Source organism: Pan troglodytes, chromosome 9 (assembly GCF_028858775.2).
Source record: "Pan troglodytes isolate AG18354 chromosome 9, NHGRI_mPanTro3-v2.0_pri, whole genome shotgun sequence".
Taxonomy (NCBI): Eukaryota; Metazoa; Chordata; class Mammalia; order Primates; family Hominidae; genus Pan; species Pan troglodytes.
In genome coordinates this window covers 64,825,651-64,848,263 of record NC_072407.2, presented here as the reverse complement: position 1 = coordinate 64,848,263, position 22,613 = coordinate 64,825,651, and the positions used below count along the sequence as shown (strand labels likewise).

The following is a 22,613-nucleotide window of genomic DNA, read 5'->3' as shown; positions in this document are numbered from 1 at the left end:
ACTGAATGGAAATCCTCCCAGTCCAAGAGTATACCTCCCACTCCCTCCCCACAGTTTTTGCTTAGCGGTATGACCTCCAGAGAATTTCTGATTTCCTCCTGTGATGTGGCTGTCAGCCCCTTTCTTCACTCCCCTGTGCTGTGCCCCAGGAGGCTCCATGGACCTCTGTTTTGGTCCCAGCTTCTCTGGGAAACAGGCAACGTGTTGTCGGCTGGGCTGTGGCCGGGCATCTGCTAACTCAGGCAGACTCTGCTGCAACCTCTGCCCGGCGTGTCTTTCTGCAGAGCGGGGATGATGAGGAGTACCAGCGCATCTATACCACGAAGATCAAGCCACGGCTGAAGTCGGAAGATGGAGTGGAAGGAGACCTCGGGGAGACCCAGAGCCGCACCATCACAGTGACCAGAAGGGTCACAGCCTACACTGTGGATGTGACTGGCCGGGAAGGAGCCAAGGACATAGACATCAGTAGCCCTGAATTCAAGATCAAGATTCCAAGACATGAACTGACTGAAATCTCCAATGTGGATGTGGAGACCCAGTCTGGGAAGACCATGATCAGACTGCCCTCGGGCTCGGGGGCAGCCTCTCCGACAGGCTCTGCTGTGGATATCCGAGCAGGGGCCATTTCTGCTTCAGGACCAGAGCTCCAAGGTGCTGGCCACTCGAAGCTCCAGGTCACCATGCCTGGGATAAAGGTGGGAGGCTCAGGTGTCAATGTCAATGCAGAGGGCTTGGACTTGGGTGGCAGAGGAGGGGTCCAAGTTCCAGCAGTGGACATTTCATCTTCTCTTGGGGGTAGGGCAGTAGAGGTACAGGGCCCATCTCTGGAGAGTGGTGATCATGGCAAAATTAAATTTCCCACCATGAAAGTGCCGAAATTTGGTGTCTCAACAGGGCGTGAGGGCCAGACACCAGAGGCAGGGCTGAGGGTTTCTGCACCTGAAGTCTCTGTGGGGCACAAGGGCGGCAAGCCAGGCTTGACTATCCAAGCCCCTCAGCTGGAAGTCAGTGTGCCCTCTGCCAATATTGAGGGCCTTGAGGGGAAGCTGAAGGGCCCCCAAATCACTGGGCCATCACTTGAGGGTGACCTAGGCCTGAAAGGTGCCAAGCCACAGGGGCACATTGGGGTGGACGCCTCTGCTCCCCAAATTGGGGGTAGCATCACTGGCCCCAGTGTGGAAGTTCAGGCCCCTGACATTGATGTTCAGGGGCCTGGGAGCAAACTGAATGTGCCCAAGATGAAAGTCCCCAAGTTCTCTGTATCAGGTGCAAAGGGAGAGGAAACTGGGATTGATGTGACACTGCCTACAGGTGAAGTGACTGTTCCTGGGGTCTCTGGGGATGTCAGCCTGCCTGAGATTGCTACTGGTGGGCTGGAAGGAAAGATGAAAGGTACTAAAGTGAAGACTCCTGAAATGATTATTCAGAAACCTAAAATCTCCATGCAGGATGTGGATCTGAGCCTTGGGTCTCCTAAACTGAAAGGAGATATTAAGGTTTCTGCTCCTGGGGTGCAAGGTGATGTTAAAGGCCCTCAAGTGGCACTTAAAGGCTCCAGAGTGGACATAGAGACACCAAACCTAGAGGGAACCTTGACAGGCCCTAGGCTTGGCAGTCCTTCCGGGAAAACCGGAACCTGTAGGATCTCTATGTCAGAAGTAGACTTAAATGTGGCCGCACCTAAAGTGAAAGGGGGTGTAGATGTCACACTCCCCAAAGTAGAAGGGAAAGTCAAAGTCCCTGAAGTTGATGTCAGAGGCCCCAAAGTGGATGTCAGTGCCCCAGATGTCGAAGCGCATGGCCCAGAATGGAACCTGAAAATGCCCAAGATGAAAATGCCCCCGTTCAGCACTCCAGGAGCCAAAGGGGAAGGTCCAGATGTGCATATGACTCTACCCAAAGGAGATATCAGTACTTCAGGGCCCAAGGTCAGTGTGGAAGCCCCAGATGTCAACTTGGAGGGTCTGGGGGGAAAACTTAAAGGCCCCGATGTTAAGCTGCCTGATATGAGTGTCAAGACACCAAAGATCTCCATGCCTGATGTAGATTTGCACGTGAAAGGTACAAAGGTGAAGGGAGAGTATGATGTAACTGTACCAAAGCTTGAAGGAGAACTCAAAGGCCCAAAAGTGGACATTGATGCCCCAGATGTGGATGTTCATGGCCCAGACTGGCACTTGAAGATGCCCAAGATGAAAATGCCCAAATTCAGTGTGCCAGGGTTCAAAGCAGAGGGCCCAGAAGTGGATGTGAACTTGCCCAAGGCTGATGTGGACATTTCCGGGCCCAAGATAGATGTTACTGCTCCTGATGTGAGCATTGAGGAACCAGAAGGGAAATTGAAAGGGCCCAAGTTTAAGATGCCTGAGATGAACATCAAAGTCCCCAAGATCTCCATGCCTGATGTGGACTTACATCTGAAAGGCCCTAACGTAAAGGGAGAATATGATGTCACAATGCCAAAGGTTGAAAGTGAGATTAAAGTTCCTGATGTTGAACTTAAAAGTGCCAAAATGGACATTGATGTCCCAGATGTGGAGGTTCAAGGCCCAGACTGGCACCTGAAGATGCCCAAGATGAAAATGCCCAAGTTCAGCATGCCTGGCTTCAAAGGAGAGGGCCCAGAAGTGGATGTGAACCTGCCCAAGGCTGACGTGGACATCTCAGGACCCAAGGTGGGTGTTGAAGTTCCAGATGTGAATATTGAAGGACCTGAAGGAAAGCTGAAGGGCCCCAAGTTCAAGATGCCAGAGATGAATATCAAGGCCCCCAAGATCTCCATGCCTGATGTGGACTTGCATATGAAAGGTCCTAAAGTAAAGGGAGAATATGATATGACAGTGCCAAAGCTGGAAGGGGACCTGAAAGGCCCAAAAGTAGATGTCAGTGCCCCAGATGTTGAAATGCAGGGTCCTGACTGGAACTTGAAGATGCCAAAGATTAAAATGCCCAAATTTAGCATGCCCAGCCTCAAAGGAGAGGGGCCAGAATTTGATGTGAACCTGTCCAAAGCGAATGTGGACATTTCTGCACCAAAAGTAGATACTAATGCTCCAGATCTGAGCCTTGAAGGACCTGAAGGGAAGTTGAAAGGCCCGAAGTTTAAGATGCCTGAGATGCACTTCAAAGCTCCTAAGATGTCTTTGCCAGATGTTGACCTGGATCTTAAAGGACCCAAAATGAAAGGAAATGTAGATATCTCTGCATCAAAGATAGAGGGTGAAATGCAGGTTCCAGATGTGGACATCAAAGGTCCCAAGGTAGATATTAAAGCACCAGATGTGGAAGGCCAAGGCCTGGACTGGAGCCTGAAAATACCCAAGATGAAAATGCCCAAGTTCAGCATGCCCAGCCTCAAAGGCGAGGGCCCAGAAGTGGATGTGAACTTGCCTAAGGCTGACGTTGTTGTCTCAGGACCCAAGGTGGACATTGAAGCCCCAGATGTGAGCCTCGAAGGTCCAGAAGGGAAGCTGAAGGGTCCCAAGTTTAAGATGCCTGAGATGCATTTCAAGACCCCCAAGATCTCCATGCCTGATGTGGACTTACACTTGAAAGGCCCCAAAGTCAAAGGGGATGTGGATGTGTCTGTGCCCAAGGTAGAAGGTGAAATGAAAGTGCCAGATGTTGAAATCAAAGGACCCAAAATGGACATTGATGCCCCAGATGTGGAGGTTCAAGGCCCAGACTGGCACCTGAAGATGCCCAAGATGAAAATGCCCAAGTTTAGCATGCCTGGCTTCAAAGGAGAGGGCCCAGAAGTGGATGTGAACCTGCCCAAGGCTGACATTGATGTCTCAGGACCCAAGGTGGATGTTGAAGTCCCAGATGTGAGCCTTGAGGGCCCGGAAGGAAAGCTGAAGGGCCCCAAGTTTAAGATGCCTGAGATGCACTTCAAGGCCCCCAAGATCTCCATGCCTGATGTGGACCTGAATCTTAAGGGGCCAAAATTGAAGGGAGATGTGGATGTGTCCTTGCCTGAGGTAGAAGGTGAAATGAAAGTGCCAGATGTTGACATTAAAGGGCCCAAAGTTGACATTAGTGCTCCAGATGTGGATGTTCATGGCCCAGATTGGCACCTGAAGATGCCCAAGGTGAAAATGCCCAAGTTCAGCATGCCCAGCTTCAAAGGAGAGGGCCCTGAAGTGGATGTGAAGCTGCCCAAAGCTGACGTTGATGTCTCAGGACCCAAAATGGATGCTGAAGTTCCAGATGTGAATATTGAAGGTCCAGACGCAAAACTAAAAGGTCCCAAATTCAAGATGCCAGAAATGAGTATAAAGCCTCAGAAGATATCCATACCAGATGTTGGTTTGCATTTGAAAGGTCCTAAAATGAAAGGAGATTATGATGTTACAGTTCCAAAAGTAGAAGGAGAGATAAAAGCTCCTGATGTTGACATCAAAGGCCCCAAAGTTGACATTAATGCACCAGATGTGGAGGTTCATGGCCCAGACTGGCACCTGAAGATGCCCAAGGTAAAAATGCCCAAGTTCAGCATGCCTGGCTTCAAAGGAGAGGGCCCAGATGTGGATATGAACCTGCCCAAGGCTGACCTTGGTGTTTCAGGACCCAAGGTGGACATTGATGTTCCAGATGTGAATCTTGAAGCTCCAGAGGGGAAACTAAAAGGCCCTAAGTTCAAGATGCCAAGCATGAATATACAGACGCACAAAATCTCTATGCCTGATGTTGGACTTAATTTGAAAGCCCCTAAACTGAAAACTGATGTAGATGTTTCCCTTCCCAAAGTGGAAGGAGACTTGAAGGGTCCTGAAATTGATGTGAAAGCCCCTAAGATGGATGTGAATGTTGGTGATATTGATATTGAAGGTCCAGAAGGGAAGTTGAAGGGCCCCAAGTTTAAGATGCCTGAGATGCATTTCAAGGCCCCCAAGATCTCCATGCCTGATGTGGACTTACACTTGAAAGGCCCCAAAGTCAAAGGGGATATGGATGTGTCTGTGCCCAAGGTAGAAGGTGAAATGAAAGTGCCAGATGTTGACATTAAAGGGCCCAAAGTGGACATTGATGCCCCAGATGTGGAGGTTCACGGCCCAGATTGGCACCTGAAAATGCCCAAGATGAAAATGCCCAAGTTCAGTATGCCTGGCTTCAAAGCAGAGGGCCCCGAAGTGGATGTGAATCTGCCAAAGGCTGACATTGATGTGTCTGGACCCAGTGTGGACATTGATGCTCCTGATTTGGATATTGAGGGACCAGAAGGAAAGTTGAAAGGCTCCAAATTTAAGATGCCCAAGTTGAATATAAAAGCTCCCAAGGTCTCCATGCCAGATGTGGACTTGAATTTGAAGGGACCCAAACTGAAGGGAGAGATAGATGCTTCTGTGCTGGAACTGGAAGGTGATCTCAGAGGGCCGCAAGTTGATGTCAAAGGTCCTTTTGTGGAAGCGGAGGTGCCTGATGTTGATCTGGAGTGTCCTGATGCAAAGTTGAAAGGGCCCAAGTTTAAGATGCCTGAGATGCACTTCAAGGCCCCCAAGATCTCCATGCCTGATGTGGACTTACACCTGAAAGGCCCCAAAGTCAAAGGGGATGCGGATGTGTCTTTGCCAAAATTGGAGGGAGATTTAACAGGCCCCATTGTGGATGTGGAGGTGCCTGATGTTGAGCTGGAGTGTCCTGATGCAAAGTTGAAAGGCCCTAAATTTAAGATGTCAGACATGCACTTCAAGGCCCCCAAGATCTCCATGCCTGATGTGGACTTACACCTGAAAGGCCCCAAAGTCAAAGGGGATGCGGATGTGTCTTTGCCAAAATTGGAGGGAGATTTAACAGGCCCCAGTGTGGGTGTGGAGGTGCCTGATGTTGATCTGGAGTGTCCTGATGCAAAGTTGAAAGGGCCCAAGTTTAAGATGCCTGAGATGCACTTCAAGACCCCCAAGATCTCCATGCCTGATGTGGACTTACACCTGAAAGGCCCCAAAGTCAAAGGGGATATGGATGTGTCTGTGCCCAAGGTAGAAGGTGAAATGAAAGTGCCAGATGTTGACATCAAAGGACCCAAAATGGACATTGATGCCCCAGATGTGGATGTTCATGGCCCAGACTGGCACCTGAAGATGCCCAAGATGAAAATGCCCAAGTTCAGCATGCCTGGCTTCAAAGCAGAGGGCCCAGAAGTGGATGTGAACTTGCCCAAGGCTGATGTTGTTGTCTCAGGACCCAAGGTGGATGTTGAAGTCCCAGATGTGAGCCTTGAAGGTCCAGAAGGGAAGCTGAAGGGCCCCAAGTTTAAGATGCCTGAGATGCACTTCAAGGCCCCCAAGATCTCCATGCCTGATGTGGACTTACACTTGAAAGGCCCCAAAGTCAAAGGGGATGTGGATGTGTCGGTGCCAAAATTGGAGGGAGATTTAACAGGCCCCAGTGTGGATGTGGAGGTGCCTGATGTTGAGCTGGAGTGTCCTGATGCAAAGTTGAAAGGGCCCAAGTTTAAGATGCCTGAGATGCACTTCAAGACCCCCAAGATCTCCATGCCTGATGTGAACTTAAACTTGAAAGGCCCCAAAGTCAAAGGGGATATGGATGTGTCTGTTCCCAAGGTAGAAGGTGAAATGAAAGTGCCAGATGTTGACATCAAAGGGCCCAAAGTGGACATTGATGCCCCAGATGTGGATGTTCATGGCCCAGACTGGCACCTGAAGATGCCTAAGATGAAAATGCCCAAGTTCAGCATGCCTGGCTTCAAAGGAGAGGGCCCAGAAGTGGATGTGAACTTGCCCAAGGCTGACGTTGATGTCTCAGGACCCAAGGTGGACGTTGAAGTCCCAGATGTGAGCCTTGAAGGTCCAGAAGGGAAGCTGAAGGGCCCCAAGTTTAAGATGCCTGAGATGCACTTCAAGACCCCCAAGATCTCCATGCCTGATGTTGATTTCAATTTAAAGGGACCCAAAATCAAAGGAGATGTTGATGTTTCTGCCCCAAAGCTGGAGGGAGACTTAAAAGGTCCAGAATTGGATGTCAAAGGTCCCAAATTAGATGCTGACATGCCAGAAGTAGCTGTGGAAGGCCCAAATGGCAAGTGGAAAACTCCTAAGTTCAAGATGCCAGATATGCACTTTAAAGCTCCCAAAATCTCTATGCCAGACCTCGATCTACACTTGAAGAGCCCCAAGGCAAAAGGAGAGGTGGATGTAGATGTTCCCAAATTGGAAGGGGACCTTAAAGGGCCACGTGTGGATGTCAGTGGGCCAGACATTGACATTGAGGGACCAGAGGGCAAATTGAAAGGCCCTAAGTTCAAGATGCCTGATATGCATTTCAAAGCCCCCAATATTTCTATGCCTGATGTTGACCTAAATCTCAAAGGACCCAAAATCAAGGGGGATGTGGATGTGTCTGTGCCTGAGGTAGAAGGTAAACTTGAAGTACCAGATATGAACATCAGGGGCCCCAAAGTTGATGTAAATGCCCCCGATGTCCAAGGTCCAGACTGGCACCTGAAGATGCCCAAGATGAAAATGCCCAAGTTCAGCATGCCTGGCTTCAAAGCAGAGGGCCCTGAAGTAGACGTCAACTTGCCTAAGGCTGACGTTGACATCTCAGGACCCAAGGTGGACATTGAAGGCCCTGATGTTAATATTGAAGGACCAGAGGAAAAGTTGAAAGGGCCTAAGTTAAAGATGCCAGAGATGAACATCAAAGCCCCCAAGATCTCCATGCCTGACTTTGATTTGCATCTGAAAGGTCCCAAGGTGAAGGGCGATGTGGATGTTTCTCTGCCCAAAGTGGAAGGTGACCTCAAGGGCCCCGAAGTTGACATCAAGGGGCCCAAAGTGGATATTAATGCCCCAGATGTGGGTGTTCAAGGCCCCGACTGGCACCTGAAGATGCCCAAGATGAAAATGCCAAAGTTCAGCATGCCTGGCTTCAAAGGAGAGGGCCCAGATGTGGATGTGAAGCTGCCCAAGGCTGACATTGATGTCTCAGGACCCAAAGTGGACATTGAAGGCCCTGATGTTAACATTGAAGGACCAGAGGGAAAGTTGAAAGGGCCTAAGTTCAAGATGCCAGAGATGAATATCAAAGCCCCCAAGATCTCCATGCCTGATATTGACTTAAACCTGAAAGGACCCAAAGTGAAGGGTGATGTGGATGTTTCCCTTCCTAAAGTGGAAGGTGACCTCAAGGGCCCAGAAGTTGACATCAAGGGCCCAAAAGTGGACATTGACGCACCTGATGTTGATGTTCATGGCCCAGACTGGCACCTAAAGATGCCCAAGATAAAAATGCCCAAGATCAGCATGCCTGGCTTCAAAGGAGAAGGTCCAGATGTGGACGTGAACCTGCCCAAGGCTGACATTGATGTCACAGGACCGAAAGTGGATGTTGAATGTCCCGATGTGAATATCGAAGGACCTGAAGGAAAGTGGAAAAGTCCAAAGTTTAAGATGCCAGAGATGCATTTTAAGACTCCAAAGATATCCATGCCAGATATTGACCTGAATCTCACAGGTCCAAAAATAAAAGGAGATGTGGATGTTACAGGCCCTAAGGTAGAGGGAGATCTGAAAGGTCCTGAAGTTGACCTCAAAGGCCCCAAAGTGGACATTGATGTCCCAGATGTTAATGTTCAGGGTCCAGACTGGCACCTGAAGATGCCCAAGATGAAAATGCCCAAGTTCAGCATGGCTGGCTTCAAAGCAGAGGGCCCTGAAGTGGATGTGAACCTGCCCAAGGCTGACATTGATGTCTCAGGCCCCAAAGTGGATGTTGAAGGCCCTGATGTTAACATTGAAGGACCAGAGGGAAAGTTGAAAGGGCCTAAGTTCAAGATGCCAGAGATGAATATCAAAGCCCCCAAGATCCCCATGCCTGACTTTGATTTGCATCTGAAAGGTCCCAAGGTGAAGGGCGATGTGGATGTTTCTCTGCCCAAAGTGGAGGGTGACCTCAAGGGTCCTGAAGTTGACATCAGGGGTCCCAAAGTGGACATTGATGTCCCGGATGTGGACGTTCAAGGCCCAGACTGGCACCTAAAAATGCCCAAAGTGAAAATGCCCAAATTCAGCATGCCTGGCTTCAAAGGAGAGGGCCCAGATGTGGATGTGAACCTGCCCAAGGCTGACCTTGATGTCTCAGGACCCAAGGTGGACATTGATGTTCCAGATGTGAATATCGAAGGCCCAGAGGGAAAGTTGAAAGGTCCCAAATTCAAAATGCCTGAGATGAACATCAAAGCCCCCAAGATCTCCATGCCTGACATTGATCTTAACCTGAAAGGTCCCAAAGTGAAGGGTGACATGGATGTGTCTCTGCCAAAAGTGGAAGGTGACATGAAAGTTCCTGACGTGGATATTAAAGGCCCCAAAGTGGATATTAATGCCCCAGATGTGGATGTTCGAGGCCCAGACTGGCACCTGAAGATGCCTAAAATAAAAATGCCCAAGATCAGCATGCCTGGCTTCAAAGGAGAAGGTCCAGAAGTGGATGTGAACCTGCCCAAGGCTGACCTTGACGTCTCAGGACCCAAGGTGGACGTTGATGTTCCAGATGTGAATATTGAAGGTCCAGATGCGAAACTGAAGGGCCCTAAATTCAAGATGCCAGAGATGAACATCAAAGCTCCTAAAATATCAATGCCTGATTTGGACCTCAATCTTAAAGGCCCTAAAATGAAAGGAGAGGTGGATGTTTCACTTCCAAATGTAGAAGGTGATTTGAAAGGACCTGCTCTTGACATAAAAGGCCCAAAGATAGATGTAGATGCTCCAGATATTGACATTCATGGCCCAGATGCCAAATTAAAAGGTCCAAAACTGAAGATGCCTGACATGCATGTAAACATGCCCAAGATCTCCATGCCAGAAATTGACTTGAATTTGAAAGGCTCAAAGCTTAAGGGAGATGTTGATGTCTCTGGGCCCAAGTTGGAAGGTGACATTAAAGCTCCCAGTTTGGATATAAAGGGCCCAGAAGTGGACGTTTCCGGTCCTAAGCTTAATATTGAAGGCAAGTCAAAGAAATCTCGTTTTAAGCTTCCCAAATTTAATTTTTCGGGCTCCAAAGTTCAGACACCTGAAGTGGATGTCAAAGGTAAAAAGCCAGATATTGACATAACAGGTCCAAAAGTTGATATTAATGCTCCTGATGTCGAGGTCCAAGGAAAAGTGAAAGGATCCAAGTTTAAAATGCCTTTCCTGAGTATTTCATCTCCCAAAGTTTCTATGCCTGACGTGGAGCTAAATTTGAAAGGTCCCAAAGTCAAAGGAGACTTAGATATTGCAGGTCCCAATTTAGAAGGTGACTTTAAAGGCCCCAAAGTGGATATTAAGGCACCAGAAGTCAATCTTAATGCACCTGATGTGGATGTTCATGGTCCAGACTGGAATCTGAAAATGCCCAAGATGAAAATGCCCAAATTCAGTGTGCCTGGCTTAAAAGCAGAAGGGCCAGATGTAGCTGTGGATCTACCAAAAGGAGACATCAACATAGAGGGCCCAAGTATGAACATTGAGGGCCCAGATCTCAATGTGGAAGGTCCGGAGGGAGGCTTGAAAGGTCCCAAATTCAAGATGCCTGACATGAATATCAAAGCTCCCAAGATCTCCATGCCTGACATTGACTTAAACTTGAAAGGCCCCAAGGTGAAAGGTGATGTGGATATTTCTCTTCCCAAACTTGAAGGGGATCTGAAAGGGCCAGAGGTTGATATCAAAGGCCCTAAAGTGGACATCAATGCCCCAGATGTGGATGTTCATGGTCCAGACTGGCATCTGAAGATGCCCAAAGTGAAAATGCCCAAGTTCAGCATGCCTGGCTTCAAAGGAGAAGGCCCTGAAGTCGATGTTACCCTCCCTAAAGCTGACATTGACATTTCTGGTCCCAATGTAGACGTTGATGTTCCAGACGTGAATATTGAAGGTCCAGATGCAAAGCTGAAGGGCCCCAAGTTCAAGATGCCTGAGATGAACATCAAAGCCCCCAAGATCTCCATGCCTGACTTTGACCTGAACTTGAAGGGACCCAAAACGAAGGGTGATGTGGATGTGTCTTTGCCCAAAGTGGAAGGTGATCTAAAAGGCCCTGAGGTGGACATCAAGGGCCCCAAAGTGGACATTGACACTCCTGACATTAACATCGAAGGCCCAGAGGGTAAATTCAAGGGACCCAAATTTAAGATACCAGAGATGCACCTGAAGGCTCCCAAAATATCGATGCCTGACATTGATTTAAACCTGAAGGGCCCCAAAGTCAAGGGCGATGTGGATGTTTCTCTGCCCAAAATGGAAGGTGACCTCAAGGGTCCTGAAGTTGACATCAAGGGCCCCAAAGTGGACATTAATGCTCCAGATGTTGATGTTCAAGGCCCAGACTGGCACCTGAAGATGCCCAAGGTGAAAATGCCCAAGTTCAGCATGCCTGGCTTCAAAGGAGAGGGCCCAGATGTGGATGTGAACCTGCCCAAGGCTGACCTTGATGTCTCAGGACCCAAGGTGGACATTGATGTTCCAGATGTGAATATCGAAGGCCCAGAGGGAAAGTTGAAAGGTCCCAAATTCAAGATGCCTGAGATGAACATCAAAGCCCCCAAGATCTCCATGCCTGACATTGATCTTAACCTGAAAGGACCCAAAGTGAAGGGTGATATGGATGTGTCTCTGCCAAAAGTGGAAGGTGACATGAAAGTTCCTGACGTGGATATTAAAGGCCCCAAAGTGGATATTAATGCCCCAGATGTGGATGTTCGAGGCCCAGACTGGCACCTGAAGATGCCTAAGATAAAAATGCCCAAGATCAGCATGCCTGGCTTCAAAGGAGAAGGTCCAGAGGTGGACGTGAACCTGCCCAAGGCTGACCTTGACGTCTCAGGACCCAAGGTGGACGTTGATGTTCCAGATGTGAATATTGAAGGTCCAGATGCAAAACTGAAGGGCCCTAAATTCAAGATGCCAGAGATGAACATCAAAGCCCCCAAGATCTCCATGCCTGACTTTGATTTGCATCTGAAAGGCCCTAAGGTGAAAGGAGATGTGGATGTTTCTCTGCCTAAGATGGAAGGTGATCTAAAGGCCCCTGAAGTTGACATCAAGGGCCCCAAAGTGGACATTGATGCCCCAGATGTGGATGTTCATGGCCCAGACTGGCACCTGAAGATGCCCAAGGTGAAAATGCCCAAATTCAGCATGCCGGGATTTAAAGGAGAGGGCCCAGAAGTGGATGTTAATTTGCCCAAAGCTGACATTGATGTCTCAGGACCCAAAGTGGACATTGACACTCCTGATATTGATATTCATGGTCCAGAAGGGAAACTGAAGGGCCCCAAATTTAAAATGCCTGACCTGCACCTCAAGGCACCAAAGATCTCTATGCCTGAAGTTGACCTGAATCTGAAAGGTCCAAAGATGAAGGGCAACGTGGACGTTTCTCTGCCCAAAGTGGAAGGCGACCTCAAGGGCCCTGAAGTGGACATCAAGGGCCCCAAAGTGGACATTGATGTCCCAGATGTGGACGTTCAAGGCCCAGACTGGCACTTAAAAATGCCCAAAGTGAAAATGCCCAAGTTCAGCATGCCTGGCTTCAAAGGAGAGGGCCCAGATGTGGATGTGAACCTGCCCAAGGCTGACCTTGACGTCTCAGGACCCAAGATGGACATTGATGTTCCTGATGTGAATATCGAAGGTCCAGATGCGAAACTAAAGGGCCCTAAATTCAAGATGCCTGAGATGAACATCAAAGCCCCCAAGATCTCCATGCCTGACTTTGATTTGCATCTGAAAGGTCCCAAGGTGAAGGGTGATGTGGATGTTTCCCTTCCTAAAGTGGAAGGTGACCTCAAGGGCCCAGAAGTTGACATCAAGGGCCCCAAAGTGGACATCAATGCCCCTGATGTGGATGTTCATGGCCCAGACTGGCACCTGAAGATGCCCAAGGTGAAAATGCCCAAATTCAGCATGCCAGGATTCAAAGGAGAGGGCCCAGATGTGGATGTTACCCTTCCTAAGGCTGACATTGAGATTTCTGGCCCCAAAGTGGACATTGATGCCCCTGATGTCAGTATCGAAGGTCCAGATGCAAAACTCAAGGGTCCGAAGTTCAAGATGCCAGAGATGAACATCAAGGCCCCCAAAATCTCCATGCCTGACATTGACTTTAACTTGAAGGGTCCCAAAGTGAAGGGTGATGTGGATGTCTCTCTGCCCAAAGTGGAAGGTGATCTCAAGGGCCCTGAAATTGACATAAAAGGCCCCAGTTTGGACATTGACACGCCTGATGTCAATATTGAAGGTCCAGAAGGAAAATTGAAGGGGCCCAAATTTAAGATGCCTGAGATGAACATCAAAGCTCCCAAAATCTCTATGCCTGACTTTGATTTGCACCTGAAAGGTCCCAAGGTGAAGGGTGATGTGGATGTTTCACTACCTAAGGTGGAAGGTGATCTGAAAGGGCCAGAGGTAGACATTGAAGGTCCTGAAGGGAAGCTCAAAGGTCCCAAGTTTAAGATGCCTGATGTACATTTCAAAACCCCACAAATCTCCATGAGTGACATTGATTTGAATTTGAAAGGACCTAAGATAAAAGGAGATATGGACATTTCCGTTCCTAAACTGGAGGGAGATCTGAAAGGTCCCAAAGTGGATGTCAAAGGCCCTAAAGTGGACATTGACACTCCTGATATTGACATTCATGGTCCAGAAGGGAAACTGAAGGGCCCCAAATTTAAAATGCCTGACTTACACCTCAAGGCACCGAAGATCTCTATGCCTGAAGTTGACCTGAATCTGAAAGGTCCAAAGGTGAAGGGCGACATGGACATTTCTCTGCCCAAAGTGGAAGGCGACCTCAAGGGCCCCGAAGTTGACATCAGGGGCCCCAAAGTGGACATTGATGTCCCAGATGTGGACGTTCAAGGCCCAGACTGGCACCTAAAAATGCCCAAAGTGAAAATGCCCAAGTTCAGCATGCCTGGCTTCAAAGGAGAGTGCCCAGAAGTGGATATGAACCTGCCCAAGGCTGACATTGATGTCTCAGGACCCAAGGTGGACATTGATGTTCCTGATGTGAATATTGAAGGTCCAGATGCGAAACTAAAGGGCCCCAAGTTCAAGATGCCTGAGATGAACATCAAAGCCCCCAAGATCTCCATGCCTGATATTGACTTAAACCTGAAAGGACCCAAAGTGAAGGGCGATGTGGATGTTACCCTTCCTAAAGTGGAAGGTGACCTCAAGGGCCCAGAAGCTGACATCAAGGGCCCAAAAGTGGACATCAACACCCCTGATGTGGATGTTCATGGCCCAGACTGGCACCTGAAGATGCCCAAGGTGAAAATGCCTAAATTCAGCATGCCTGGCTTTAAAGGAGAAGGTCCAGATGTGGATATGAGCCTGCCCAAGGCCGACATCGATGTCTCGGGACCCAAGGTGGACGTTGATGTTCCAGATGTGAATATCGAAGGTCCAGACGCAAAACTGAAGGGCCCCAAGTTCAAGATGCCTGAAATAAATATCAAAGCTCCCAAGATCTCCATACCTGATGTTGACCTGGATTTGAAAGGACCCAAAGTAAAAGGAGATTTTGATGTGTCTGTCCCTAAGGTTGAAGGGACTTTGAAAGGCCCAGAAGTAGATCTTAAAGGTCCACGTCTGGATTTCGAGGGCCCTGATGCCAAACTCAGTGGCCCATCTTTGAAGATGCCATCGCTGGAGATATCTGCTCCTAAAGTAACTGCTCCTGATGTTGATTTGCATCTCAAGGCACCAAAAATTGGATTTTCAGGTCCGAAGTTAGAAGGTGGTGAAGTGGACCTCAAGGGACCCAAAGTTGAAGCTCCAAGCTTAGATGTACACATGGACAGCCCAGATATTAACATCGAAGGGCCAGATGTTAAAATCCCCAAATTTAAGAAACCCAAGTTTGGATTTGGGGCAAAAAGCCCCAAAGCTGACATCAAGTCACCTTCACTGGATGTCACTGTTCCTGAGGCAGAGCTGAACCTTGAGACTCCTGAAATTAGTGTTGGTGGCAAGGGCAAGAAAAGTAAGTTTAAAATGCCTAAAATTCATATGAGTGGTCCTAAAATTAAGGCCAAAAAACAGGGATTTGACCTGAATGTTCCTGGGGGTGAAATTGATGCCAGCCTCAAGGCTCCGGATGTAGATGTCAACATCGCAGGGCCGGATGCTGCACTCAAAGTCGACGTGAAATCGCCCAAAACCAAGAAAACGATGTTTGGAAAAATGTACTTCCCAGATGTAGAGTTTGACATTAAATCACCTAAATTTAAAGCTGAGGCCCCTCTCCCTAGCCCCAAACTGGAGGGTGAACTCCAGGCACCTGATCTGGAACTTTCTTCGCCAGCGATTCACGTCGAAGGTCTTGACATCAAGGCGAAGGCTCCCAAGGTCAAGATGCCAGATGTGGACATCTCAGTGCCAAAAATAGAGGGTGACCTGAAAGGCCCCAAAGTGCAGGCAAACTTGGGTGCACCTGACATCAACATCGAAGGCCTAGATGCTAAAGTCAAAACACCGTCCTTCGGCATTTCTGCCCCTCAAGTCTCCATCCCTGATGTGAATGTAAACTTGAAAGGACCAAAGATAAAGGGTGATGTCCCCAGCGTGGGACTGGAAGGACCAGATGTAGATCTGCAAGGTCCAGAAGCAAAAATTAAGTTCCCCAAGTTTTCCATGCCCAAGATCGGCATCCCAGGTGTGAAAATGGAGGGTGGGGGAGCCGAGGTCCATGCCCAGCTACCCTCTCTTGAAGGAGACTTGAGAGGACCAGATGTTAAGCTCGAAGGGCCCGATGTTTCTCTAAAGGGGCCAGGAGTAGACTTGCCTTCAGTGAACCTCTCTATGCCAAAAGTCTCTGGGCCTGACCTTGATCTGAACTTGAAAGGACCAAGTTTGAAGGGAGACCTGGATGCATCTGTTCCCAGCATGAAGGTGCATGCTCCAGGGCTCAACCTCAGCGGTGTCGGTGGCAAAATGCAGGTGGGAGGAGACGGTGTGAAAGTGCCAGGGATCGATGCCACAACAAAGCTTAACGTTGGGGCACCAGATGTGACACTGAGGGGACCAAGCCTGCAGGGAGATCTGGCTGTCTCTGGTGACATCAAATGCCCTAAAGTATCCATAGGAGCTCCTGATCTAAGCTTGGAGGCATCCGAAGGCAGCATTAAACTTCCCAAAATGAAGCTGCCCCAATTTGGCATCTCTACTCCGGGGTCCGACTCGCACGTCAGTGCCAAGGGGCCACAGGTTTCTGGCGAGCTGAAGGGGCCAGGTGTGGATGTGAACCTGAAAGGGCCTCAGATTTCAGCACCGAATGTGGACTTTAACTTGGAAGGACCAAAAGTGAAAGGGAGCCTTGGGGCCACTGGTGAGATCAAAGGCCCCACTGTCGGAGGAGGTCTTCCAGGCATCAGTGTTCAAGGCCTAGAAGGAAACCTCCAGGTGCCAGGAATTAAGTCCTCTGGATGTGATGTGAACCTGCCAGGCGTGAATGTGAAACTCCCAACTGGGCAGATTTCTGGGCCTGAAATCAAAGGTGGTCTGAAAGGTTCAGAAGTAGGTTTCCATGGGGCTGCTCCTGATATCAGTGTGAAGGGGCCTTCCTTTAATATGGCATCTCCTGGGTCAGATTTTGGCATCAACTTGAAGGGCCCAAAAATCAAAGGAGGTGCGGATGTTTCAGGGGGTGTCAGTGCCCCAGACATCAGCCTTGGTGAAGGGCATTTGAGTGTTAAAGGTTCCGGGGGTGAGTGGAAGGGACCCCAAGTCTCCTCTGCTCTCAACTTGGACACATCTAAGTTTGCGGGGGGCCTTCATTTCTCAGGACCAAAGGTGGAGGGAGGTGTGAAAGGAGGTCAGATTGGACTCCAGGCTCCTGGGCTGAGTGTGTCTGGGCCTCAAGGTCACTTGGAAAGTGGATCTGGAAAAGTAACATTCCCTAAAATGAAGATCCCCAAATTTACCTTCTCTGGCCGTGAGCTGGTTGGCAGAGAAGTGGGGGTGGATGTTCACTTCCCTAAAGCAGAGGCCAGCATCCAAGCTGGTGCTGGAGACGGCGAGTGGGAAGAGTCTGAAGTCAAACTGAAAAAGTCCAAGATCAAAATGCCCAAGTTTAATTTTTCCAAACCTAAAGGGAAAGGTGGTGTCACTGGCTCACCAGAAGCATCCATTTCTGGGTCCAAAGGTGACCTGAAAAGTTCAAAGGCCAGCCTGGGCTCTCTGGAAGGAGAGGCAGAGGCCGAAGCCTCTTCACCGAAAGGAAAATTCTCCTTATTTAAAAGTAAGAAGCCACGGCACCGCTCAAATTCATTCAGTGATGAAAGAGAGTTCTCTGGACCTTCCACCCCGACGGGGACGCTGGAGTTTGAAGGTGGGGAAGTGTCGCTGGAAGGTGGGAAAGTTAAAGGGAAACACGGGAAGCTGAAATTCGGTACCTTTGGTGGATTGGGGTCAAAGAGCAAAGGTCATTATGAGGTGACTGGGAGCGATGATGAGACAGGCAAGTTACAGGGGAGTGGGGTGTCCCTGGCCTCTAAGAAGTCCCGACTGTCCTCCTCTTCTAGCAATGACAGTGGGAATAAGGTTGGCATCCAGCTTCCCGAGGTGGAGCTGTCAGTTTCCACAAAGAAAGAGTAGCAGGCCTTTGTATGTGTGTATATATATATATATAACAAAACATCAGCCTTGGGTGGTGTGTTCCTATATAAACTCCAAAGGGAAACACACCGACTGCCTCAGCAATCATGCAAAGACCTTGCCTGGCCCGGTGGCAAGCGCTGAAAAACCGACCGCCTGTAGGCTCCTGGAACTATACAGATAGGTAAAGAGTTCCAAGTTCGTCCAGCCCATGTGCAAAGTCAACAGTATTTGCCTTAAGATTTCATATATATATATTTTTTTGCATTGACTGCTGAGAGCTCCTGTTTACTAAGCAAGCTTTTGTGTTTATTATCCTCATTTTTACTGAACATTGTTAGTTTTGGGGTAATGGAAACCCACTTTTTCATTGTAATGACTTTGGGGGCTTTTGTTAGTAAGGGTGGGTGGGGTGATGGGTTGCAGACGGAGGTCAGGTCTTCCTCTTTCCTGAGACTGGATCTGTTCAAACAGCAAACGCCCACAGATGGCCCAGAGGTGGTGGTAGTCAGGGTGTGTGGGTGTTTTTAGGGTTCTTTAGTGTTGCTTCTTTCACCCAGGGATGGTGGTCCCAGCCAGTTTGGTGCTGACGGTGAGAGGAAATTAGAATCTGTTTGCAAATTGTCCAACCCACCCCCTCAACATGAGGGGCTTCCATTTTTTGTGTTTTGTAAGGGAACTGTTTCCTTCATGCCGCCATGTTCCTGATATTAGTTCTGATTTCTTTTTAATAAATGTTATCATGATTAAGAAAATTTCCAGCACTTTAATGGCCAATTAACTGAGAATGTAAGAAAATTGATGCTGTACAAGGCAAATAAAGCTGTTTATTAACCTTGATGTCTTGTGCCTTTGCATTCTGTGTTGTGGGGGCGTGAAACCTGGGGAAGCTGCACAGCCAGCTTTGAGTGTTCAGACCGGATCCATCTGGTGGCATTGCTAGTTTCATCAGTGACTTTAAGACAGTGACCTTCGGGAGGTAGTGGGAGAAAATCTTTGCTTCTTGATTCTCATGGTGAGGCTGGTTGTGCCGTTGCTGAGAAATCAAGAAGAGGCTTGGCCTCGGGACCCACTCACCTACTTTGCATCCTCACATATGAATATACAATTCAGAACTGGTTCTAAATGGGTTACAGATGTGAACAGTTAAAAGGCCTCCTGGAATTACCGAAAGGGCTCTGCTTGTGAATCACCGCTCTGCCATTTATTCCTGACATGGCTGCAGGTTTGCTGAGTAACCGCTGTCGCCCAGGCTGGAGTGCAGTGGCACAATCTTGGCTCACTGCAACCTCCTCCTCCTGGGTTCAAGCGATTTTCCTGCCTCAGCCTCCTGAGTAGCTGGGATTACAGGCCCCTGCCTCTACGCCTGGCTAATTTTTGTATTTAGTAGAGACGAAGTTTCACCATGTTGGCCAGGCTGGTCTCAAACTCCTGACCTCCAGTGATCCACCCGCCTCGGCCTCCCAAAGTACTGGGATTACAGGCATGAGCCACTGCGCCCAGCCAGGGTGCTGATCTTGTGTAAGTTATCTTTGTGGTTCTTTCTAGTCCATTTTAGGGCTAAACATTATGGAAAATTCTTCTGACCAAAGTCCCCTTTTGATTTCCAGCTCTGTTGACAATATGTGGGGGTGGGGGAGGAGTGGTTCTAGTCACTGACTCCTAATGTTGGTCATTGCTGGGCAGAGGGTGATGCTGTCTTGTACTTGGACCAAGCTTGTCCCCCTCGCCATTCCTTAGAGATGCCCCATTTCTGCCAGTGGAGGCAGCTCTGCACCTCTCTGGATCCCCCCAGAACAGAGATAAAATAGCTCCCACCCCATCCTTCCCTGTTTAGTACCAGCTTGTCAGTGGGATCTCATGCCTTCCCTAGCTTCATCCGTCCTCACCGTGGCCAGCAGAGCCAGAGTGAATGATGTGATGGGTGTGAAAAACTGGAATGCCTTGAGCCCTGGCAATAAACCCGTGGAAATCATGCATGTACCAGGGACGGCGAGGCCAGTGATCTCATTGGGTGGGACAGTCAGTGGGTGGTGGGTAGGATGGAGAAGGGACAAGGCAACTAGCTGTACAAACTTGAGAGTCTTCTAGCCACCTTCTTCTCAATGTCAGGTCTGGGCTGGAGGCAGTGGCCGCAGAACACGAACGCTGCTTCCCGCAGTGATGGTTACCACAGCAGCGACGGCATGGGAGGAGACACGGGCTTATGTGGTGTGTGGAGGGCGCACCCCAGCTCCCTCGCCCTGCCCATGCTCCTTACCCCTGCCCTCCCTCAGTTCCTGATGGGGTGGTCCAAGTTATCCCCTAAAGTCTTTTTTTTTTTTTTTTTGAGACAGAGTCTCACGCTTGTTGCCCAGGCTGGAGTGCAATGGTGTGATCTTGGCTCACTGCAAACTCCGCCTCCCGGGTTCAAGAGATTCTTCTGCCTCAGCCTCCTGAGTAGCTGGGATTAAAGGCGCCTGCCACCATACCTGGCTAATTTTTGTATTTTTAGTAGAGATGGGGGTTTGCCATGTTGGCCATGCTGGTCTCGAACTCCTGACCTCATAATCTGCCTACCTTGGTCTCCCAAAGTGTTGGGATTACAGGCGTGAGCCACGGCAACCGGCCTATCCCCTAAAGTCTTGCAGGAACCAGCCTTGCAAGGTCTGACACTCTAAGGTCCTGGTTCCTGCACTCGAGGGTGAGAGCAGCGTCAGGAGACTGGGAAGGGGCTGGACTCTGTGATGTTCTTTCCCAGAGTTCAGCAGGGAGCAATTGCAAGGACTGCAGTCTCAAGGTCAGCCTCGCTTTAGGCAGTGTGACTGTGTGTGGACAGTGGTGTAGTTAAGGGGGCATCTGGGAAAACAGAATTATTTTGAAATACACCATGGGCTCACAAATGGCAGGGAATAGTGAACAGTTCCTCCCTTCCTTCCTTCCTCCCTCCCTCCCTCCCTTCCTTCCTTCCTCCCTTGCCTCCTTCCTTCCCTTCCTCCCTCCCTCCCTCCCTCCCTTCCTTCTTCCTAACAGGATCTTGCTCTGTCACCCAGGCTGGAGTGCAGTGGCACGATCTCAGCTCATTGCAACCTCCACCTCTCAAGCTCAACTACCACGCCGGGCTAATTTTTGTATTTTTTGTAGAGACGGGGTTTCACCATGTTGCCCAGGCTAGTCTCAAACTCCTGAGCTCAATCAATCACTCCCTCCTTGGCCTCCCAAAGTGCTGGGATTACAAGCATGAGCCACCGCGCTTAGCCCAGGGAATAATTTTCATAAACTCACACTCATTTCTCTATCTGTCAGGTTCCCTCTCGCAAACTTAGTTCCATTTGAAGATAGTTCAATCAGAGAGACTTAATAAAGAGACAGTTTATGGAGTAGTGGGCAGGGGCAAAGGAGGCCACAAGGGGTGGTGAGACCCCCAGGGGCAGTAGGAAGCTGGTACTATCCCTGGCCCTGAAGGATATGAGGAAGAAGTGGTGTTCCTGAAGTCCAGCGTGCACTGGAGGTAGAGGAGGAATCCTCAGTGGGGACTATAGCCATAGAGGACCAGCATCTGCCAGAACTGCCTGCCGTGTGAAGCAGGGAGGAACACCCTGACCCCTCTCTCCACTGGAGGGCACGGGAGCCCAGGTGTTGCAGCTGATCCACCTCCTGGGGCACAGAGTCGGGCAGAGAAGCAGGAGCAGGGGTCTGAAGGTGGAGGGAACAGATAGAGAATAACCAGGACAAGGCCAGGTGCAGTGGCTCACGCCTGTAATCCTAACACTTTGGGAGGCCGAGGCAGGTGGATTGCCTGGGCTCGGGAGTTTGAGACCAGCCTGGGCAACATGGTGAAATCCCATCTCTACTAAAATACAAAACTAGCTGGGCGTGGTGGTGCGCACCTGTAATCCCAGTTACTTGGGAGGCTGAGGCAGGAGAATTGGTTGAACCTGGGAGGTGGAGGTTGCAGTGAACCAAGATTGTGCCACGGCACTCCAGCCTGGGTGACAGAGCAAGACTCCATCTCAGAAAAGAAACAAACTAGCCCGGTGTGGCACTCGCCTGTAGTCCCAGCTACTCAGGAGGCCGAGGCAGGAGAATCACTTGAGCCTGCATTCCAGCCTGGCAGACAAAGCAAGACTCTGTCTCTCGTTTTTTCTGTTTGATAAGTTTGAATTTTTATACATTGAGGTTTCTTAAACTAGAATTTAAGTTATGATCATAAAGTAATGCTACAGTTTTTTCTTAAAGAAGCACACATATGTCCCAATGGCAATTCTGCTTTCAGTGGTCACCTCGGGAAGCTCTACACTTACTTCTGTAAAAAATCTACTGCTGGGCCGGACGCGGTGGCTCATGCCTATAATCCCAGCACTTTGGGAGGTCGAGGTGGGTGGATCACTTGAGGTCAGGAGTTTGAGACCAGCCTGGCCAACATGGCGATACCCCGTCTCTACTAAAATATATATATAAAAATTAGCTGGACGTGGTGGCACATGCCTGTAATTCCAGCTACTCTTGTGGCTGAGGCAAGAGAATCATTTGAACCTGGGAGGCAGAGGCTGCAGTGAGCTGAGATCGTGCTACTGCACTCCAGCCTGGGGGACAGAGCGAGACTCGTCTCAAAAGAAACAAACAAGCAAAAAAAAAAAAAAAAAAAAACAAGCCTGGTTAATTAGGTGGGTGGGTGGGTTGTTTGGGGTCAAAAGCAAGGCGTGATTAAGTGTGTGACTAACTTTCCTGTGTGGTTGGGAAGTTGTCTCAAATGTTTTGAGCAAAGGCTGCACTGTTGAAATATTGCTGTCTCCAGCACCCCAAAGCAAAAGTGCATCACCCATGAGGACTTTGCATGTTGCTTATATACATGTCCTGCTTCAGAGTGCCACCTTAGCTCTTTGGTATTTTGCATTAGCTGTGACATTAAAAAACATTATGTGGGAGATGCAGCTAATTGTGTACCTGAAATTTCTTTTTTTTTTAAAGTGTATTTATTTTGAATGCAAATCTACCGAGAAGTTGCAAGAATAATAC

The 22,613-nt window shown here is 49.2% G+C and overlaps 1 protein-coding gene across 5 annotated transcripts in view; it reads left to right on the top strand.

Moving 5' to 3' along the window:
- The window catches only part of AHNAK (AHNAK nucleoprotein), a 112,593-nt gene that overhangs the window by 12,509 nt on the left and 77,471 nt on the right, over positions 1 to 22,613 (top strand). For 4 of the 5 annotated variants that reach the window (XM_003313091.6, XM_003313093.7, XM_003313092.7 and 1 more), the window contains exon 5: positions 285 to 18,455. The exons of the other annotated variant lie outside the window; for it this stretch is intronic. In XM_003313091.6, coding sequence (XP_003313139.3) covers positions 285 to 17,615 — 17,331 coding nt within the window. In that variant the 3' untranslated portion in view covers positions 17,616 to 18,455. Of the gene's footprint in view, positions 1 to 284; positions 18,456 to 22,613 lie in introns of those variants that run through there. 5 annotated transcript variants of the gene reach the window in all.